Source organism: Euphorbia lathyris, chromosome 6 (genome assembly GCF_963576675.1).
Source record: "Euphorbia lathyris chromosome 6, ddEupLath1.1, whole genome shotgun sequence".
In the NCBI taxonomy this organism is placed as follows: Eukaryota; Viridiplantae; Streptophyta; class Magnoliopsida; order Malpighiales; family Euphorbiaceae; genus Euphorbia; species Euphorbia lathyris.
In genome coordinates this window covers 23837549-23843548 of record NC_088915.1, presented here as the reverse complement: position 1 = coordinate 23843548, position 6000 = coordinate 23837549, and the positions used below count along the sequence as shown (strand labels likewise).

Genomic DNA, 6000 nt, shown 5'->3' with positions numbered 1-6000 from the left:
AAAAAAAAAACTATTGGTTGACATCAAGAATGTCACAACATATTCTTATGCTTGCTGGAATTAATATGCAGCAGAATTAATTAGGTAGTATATGCAGATATCAAATTCTCCAATTGGCAAATTGGAGATTATTTGGCAATATATTATCAACAACCTCTCTCTCTCTCTCTCAATCTTTATGCTTAGAATTCAAACAAAATATCCCTTATGTAAATATTATGGAAGATACTTTGCAGCTTCTTCTCCTTCATTATTCTCTTGCTCTATTAAAATAATTTGACTTGGCATTTCATAATTAATTATAGATACAGTTTTATCCTATTCCATTGACTTGTACATAGATGATAAACACTTATACATCAAAACAATTGTATGGAAATTTCTTCATCTATTAATTATTGCCAGTTGATTATCATAATATAAATTAACCTCTCCTATGTACTCAACCACCAGCCTATAATTGGGTTAGAATTAGGATAAACTTATCTCAAATTCAGAAGATCAAACAGAAATGGGGAACCTGATATGCTGTGTACAAGTTGACCAATCCACAGTTGCCATCAAGGAGACATTTGGCAAGTATAATGATGTACTCCAGCCTGGATGCCATTGCATGCCCTGGTTCCTCGGAAGTCGGGTTGTCGGCCACCTCTCCCTCCGCTTGCAGCAGCTCGATGTCCGTTGCGAAACCAAGACAAAGGCAGGTTCTAATCTTTAAGCATCACATAGTTTTACTACATGAATGAATTAACACTAATCAAAGGCAGGTTGTGTGTATTTTTATTGGTTGCAGGATAATGTATTTGTGACTGTTGTGGCTTCAATTCAATACCGCCCTCTACTTCATAAAGAAAGTGATGCTTTCTACAAACTCAGCAATACCAGAGCCCAAATTCAAGCATATGTTTTTGATGGTAAGACAGTATCTACAAAAACTACCAAATGATTAGTACATATAAATAAGCAATTGGAATTTATACAATTATGCAGTGATCAGGGCAAGCGTTCCGAAACTTAACTTGGATGATGCATTTGAGCAAAAAAATGAAATTGCTAAGGCTGTTGAGGAGGAGCTTGAGAAGGTGTGACATTTGTTATCTCTTGCCTTTGTTTTGATATGAAATTGTGAAGTGTTTGTGAATGATTTTACAGGCTATGTCTGCTTACGGATTTGAAATTGTTCAAACACTCATCGTCGATATAGAACCTGATGAGCATGTAAAACGAGCTATGAACGAAATCAATGCAGGTAAGATATTGATTTGATTGGTTGGTTCAAATAAACAAGCTTTAGAAAACAAAAGTTGAAGTTGTTGAAATGAAACTGTGGCAGCTGCAAGGATGAGAGTAGCAGCAAATGAGAAAGCAGAAGCAGAGAAGATCGTTCAGATAAAACGAGCAGAAGGGGAGGCGGAATCGAAGTATCTGTCGGGAGTCGGAATAGCAAGGCAGCGACAGGCAATAGTAGATGGTCTAAGAGACAGTGTGCTGGGATTCTCTGTTAATGTACCAGGGACTAGTGCAAAGGATGTTTTGGACATGGTTTTAATCACCCAATACTTTGACACTCTGAAAGAAATTGGCTCTGCCAGTAAATCAACAGCAGTGTTCATCCCCCATGGACCCGGTGCTGTCAATGACGTCGCTACCCAAATTCGAAACGGATTGCTTCAGGCAACCTCTCATCAGTAACAGTAAACGTCTTCATTTGGAGGTGTTAAGCCTAAAGTGTATCTAAATAAATGGATGATCATGTACAAAGTGCAACTATAGTTGTCTTTCAATTGTTTCATTTACTTGTGCTTATGTCCCTATTGATAATTAGGGTTTAGTATTGCTATTAATATGTAAAATGTAATGCGAGTATATTTTAAATTAATCAACAAATAAACTATAAAAATAAAAATAAAAATAGTGACTTGTTAAGTAAAGCAAAACTTTGTTCATTAGTGTAGTATTATAAGTATTATATATGGATCAGAAGTTGAAGAAAAAAATATTTTATAAAAATTGAAGGGATAATTTTATCAAAATTAAATACATACAAAAAGAAATTACTAAAAAGTTAGTATTTTTATAAACATAACCATATTAAGTAAAAAACTAACAAGTTTCTCTTAAAAAAATTATCATATTTTCAATCTAGATATAAAAACGGCTTAATAGGCACCCAAACCCCTAAACTTGTAACTTTTTTTCACCTGGCCCCTTCAACTTAAGGGACAACCTTTCAACCCCCTCAACTCTCCAAAAACATCACATACAGCCCCTTACACCCCTATGTTCGGTCAAAATATTGGCCCGTGTAAAAAACGCGTTTGACTGTTGACCACCTTTAATAAAAAAAAATGACACGTGACATTGGTGTGGTCAACAATCAAACGCGTTTTCTACACGGGCCAATATTTTGACCGAACATAGGGGTGTAAGGGGCTGTACGTGATGTTTTTGGAGTTGAGGGGGTTGAAATGTTGTCCCCTAAGTTGAGGGGGCCAGGTGAAAAAAAGTTACAAGTTTAGGGAGATAGGTGCCTATTAAGGCTATAAAAACATTGACAATTTAAAGATGCCTAGAAACTTGTACAATGTACAATATGTGAAAAGCTATCAAACATCCAAATCCAAGCATCCAACAGTATAAGAAAGAGATCAACTAAAACCCTGCTGTGAACCACAAAAAGAGTTATGTAAAAGGCGTTGGGATAAAAGTAAAGCCTCTGAAAATAAGGGTATATTTCCTCAGTTTAACTCGGAGTGATTGAAGATTGTTGAAACTCAAAATGGAATGACATGGGTTCATGACACCACTTAATTTTTTATTTTACATCCAAAAACAAAACCGAACTAAATAGAATTCAAAAAAAAAAAAAAGTCAGTCTAGACAGAACTATACTGCACTTCTAAAACAACCTACTACCCTCAATGCAATAAGGCTGCATGCTCATGGCTTGAGAGCAAGAGCCAATCCAATCTTGGCACTCTTTTCAATCGCCTTGGTATCCACCTCACCCGAAACGGTGAAGAATGACTTGGGACGCCACTCGTGCTGGAGAAGAAGACTTGTCTTGCCAAAGTTGTTCACTCTTGTCTTCACGGTGGTTAATGGATCCCATGAGTGCTGGGAACCAGCTGTAATAGTGTTCTCATTGGTTGAGAACGAATGAGTGACCTCTGCACCAACGGAGTGCAGAGGGCTCACGGTATGATAATAGGAAGCTCTCAAAGAATCACCCTTGTCATTCCTGTAACAACAACATTTATGAATTAAGCATCACTACGACAGAAGCTTATCCTAAAACTTAGCTAAAATTATGATAATAGGAAGCTTGCAGGGAACCACCCTTGTCATTCATGTACCAAAATTGTAAGTTCATAGAATGATCGAATAAAAATTGAAGAGAAAATTATCCTAGATTTAGCAGAATTAGGATTAAAATTTACTGATATGATCTTCAATTGAAAAACATCCTTTACTTTGTCAGTATGTCCAAGTGTTCCCATCACGAATATTCCAAAAACAGCAAGATGATGGTAACCTTATTTGAAGTTCTCAAGAACATTTGTTCAAAGCTAGGAAACTAAAAAGGAAATGTTTACAAAATCACTAGAAATCTGTTGGAAAGCATATTTTTTTCGCTCAAACAATATCTTATGGTAATTATCAGTAGCCATGTTGATTATTTGATGATGAACATGGATGATATTATATGCATTTCCTGGAAAATAAAAATTTATGCGCATGAACCTGGTTTTCCTGATGAAAGAAACACTCACAATGTTAAAGCAGCCACTAGATCTTCATTTGTGTAGGTAGCTCCAGCATTGCATTTTGTAAAGTTTCCAGTTTTGGTGTCAAATGACACTTCAGTACCAAGCGAGAAAATATTGGATCCAATCACCCCAGAGAAGTCAACAATTGGATTAGGTGTCAACCCGATACTTGCACCTACAGCTGCATAGTCATGCAGATATTGAAGCTCCACCTATTACAGCATCAAACAGATTAGGCAGTTCATACAATGATTAGATAATGGATGCAGGTAAGAAGCCAAGTTATATCTCATCCACAAAGGGAAGGCCCCAAGAAAACAATTTTATCCTTGATAATTTGTACAAAAAAGAAGAGAATAAATTATATTTGTATCCTACCTTGCCAGACCTCTGATCTGGAACTTTGAATTTAAAAATTGCCTTAAGACCAGGAGCAGCCTCATCAACAGTTATGGTTGTGAAAAGCTGAAACAAAGCAGATCTGAAGTAAGAAACCATATGTTCACATTTAATTTAATGGAATAGCATAGTGCCATAGAAGAATAAAGAGATACAAGTTAATATGCATTTTTTTAGTCCTTGAGAAGACGGCATTAATTAATTGCCATGGAATACCATCACATATTAGCTCAATATTGCCTATATACAAATCTGACACCAACAAAAGGATGTATTGACATTAACGATAGTGATGAACAGCTGATATTACATTAGAGTTGATTGATTCATTTTTACTCCCATCTTTTGAAATCAACAAATTTCCATGAATGATCTACAAGCCTAACTTGGATACTCTAATTCCTATTACAATGGGATATTAGATTATTGTGGCATACTGTTTCCGAGATGAATCAAACAAAGGAAGAAAAAGAACCATACCTCCAGTCCTATCCTAGCCAGATAATTCTCAACATATTTAGCAATTCACAATGATAACAACAAACAACAACCCAATCACGTGTAAAGCACGAGGAACAGCTCAAGTGCACATTAAACAAGCTAGAATGTGAGCGCTTGCAAACACAATTAGGAAGTTATGCTTTGAAAGAACAAAACATAAAGAGACCAAATATGGAAAATATCTTACATTAGAGTTCGTGTCCACTTTAATGTCAGTTGTGATATTCTTTTTCTTCAGCTGAGTATTGACATCGGCGAGAAAGAGCTCACCTTTCTTTAAACCTGTGGAAGTAATTGCCTACCATAATGCATATCAAAAAAACAAATTAGTTACCCAGGATTAGCAACATTTCAAGGCTATATATATCAGGCATTATAAACATGAAAAACTGAATTTAGAAACAAACAGACCCCAAAACATTGCTTATTTTCATAATGCAAATGGCAATTAGGGATACGGGTTCAAATGAAAAGATCGTTTCTGCAAAATTATGCGAAGCACGTAAAAAAAATCATTTTGATTTAAAAAAAAAAACATTTTGAGGCATCATGTTTTGGAATAAAATTTTGCTAGCTCTATTCAATACTACAATAAGTAAAACAAATGTAAAAGATAAAAATGGATATTAGATGAAAAAAAAAAGCAGAGAAGAAACGAGAACTCACAACTCCAGTTGGAGAATAAGTGGTGAAGGTGAACTTCTGGTCCGTCTGGTGGTCCTTGTACAGCAAATCTAGTCCCAAAAACAAAATTAGAACGTAAATTTTTTGAATGATTATACAAAGCTAGAAATAAATAGAGAAATGAAATGGGTGGTATACCTCTGGTTTTCTTGCCGATTTCAGTGTAGAGACCAGGACCCTTTCCCATGACTTGATTGAAAATACAAAAGCTATATTAGAACCAGAGATGCAGAGCTGCCAGTGGAGCTTTATAATGTTAAATGGAATTTGGAGCTGGAGCTGCTTTATACGAACCCAAAAACCCTAATTTCAACTTTCTTATCGAATCGGTTCGGTGGCTTTTATTTTATTTTAATCGGTGTCCGTTTGTTAGTAAGAAATATGGTAGCCGTTGGATGTATTCGAGGAGTTAGTATATGCCGTCGATCTGAACTTTGGTTAATTAGGATTTTAGGAGATTATTAGGTGAATTTTCTTTTTGTTCACGTCCTGGGCATTTCTTTTGTCGACTTCTTCCCCAAGCATTGGGTTTTTTTTTTTAGTAAGTTGGTGTTAGCGAATATTTTTCTAAATCTAAGTTCTAACCACATGATCCAAATTTAAAACAAAACGAAGGATTAGGTGTAAAAATATTTCTACGTTTATA

General features: G+C 35.5%; 2 protein-coding genes across 2 annotated transcripts; one reads left to right on the top strand and one right to left on the bottom strand.

Moving 5' to 3' along the window:
- The first annotated feature begins 428 nt into the window (after window positions 1-428).
- On the top strand, window positions 429-1937 carry LOC136232962 (hypersensitive-induced reaction 1 protein-like). The gene is made up of 5 exons (XM_066022454.1): window positions 429-700; window positions 794-914; window positions 991-1082; window positions 1153-1249; window positions 1334-1937. Exons 1-5 carry the CDS (start codon window positions 512-514, stop codon window positions 1690-1692), a joined length of 858 nt encoding a protein of 285 aa, XP_065878526.1. The 5' UTR covers window positions 429-511; the 3' UTR covers window positions 1693-1937.
- Window positions 1938-2702: 765 nt separating this feature from the next.
- Window positions 2703-5667, bottom strand: LOC136233336 (mitochondrial outer membrane protein porin of 34 kDa-like). Its single transcript, XM_066022970.1, has 6 exons — window positions 5493-5667; window positions 5337-5404; window positions 4858-4968; window positions 4149-4235; window positions 3774-3982; window positions 2703-3241 (listed from the first exon to the last, which is right to left on the bottom strand). Exons 1-6 carry the CDS (start codon window positions 5539-5541, stop codon window positions 2941-2943), a joined length of 825 nt encoding a protein of 274 aa, XP_065879042.1. The 5' UTR covers window positions 5542-5667; the 3' UTR covers window positions 2703-2940.
- Window positions 5668-6000: the final 333 nt, after the last annotated feature.

Excerpts from the sequence above, each read along its gene's own strand:
- LOC136232962 (XM_066022454.1), top strand. The coding sequence starts at position 512 with ATGGGGAACCTGATATGCTGTGTACAAGTTGACCAATCCACAGTTGCC. Across the intron at positions 1,083-1,152 it reads TTGAGGAGGAGCTTGAGAAG|GCTATGTCTGCTTACGGATT; the intron begins GTGTGACATTTG and ends ATGATTTTACAG. Across the intron at positions 1,250-1,333 it reads TATGAACGAAATCAATGCAG|CTGCAAGGATGAGAGTAGCA; the intron begins GTAAGATATTGA and ends AAACTGTGGCAG.
- LOC136233336 (XM_066022970.1), bottom strand. The coding sequence starts at position 5,541 with ATGGGAAAGGGTCCTGGTCTCTACACTGAAATCGGCAAGAAAACCAGA. Across the intron at positions 4,236-4,857 it reads AAGTGGACACGAACTCTAAT|CTTTTCACAACCATAACTGT; the intron begins GTAAGATATTTT and ends GCTTTGTTTCAG. Across the intron at positions 3,242-3,773 it reads CTAGTGGCTGCTTTAACATT|GAATGACAAGGGTGATTCTT; the intron begins GTGAGTGTTTCT and ends TTGTTGTTACAG.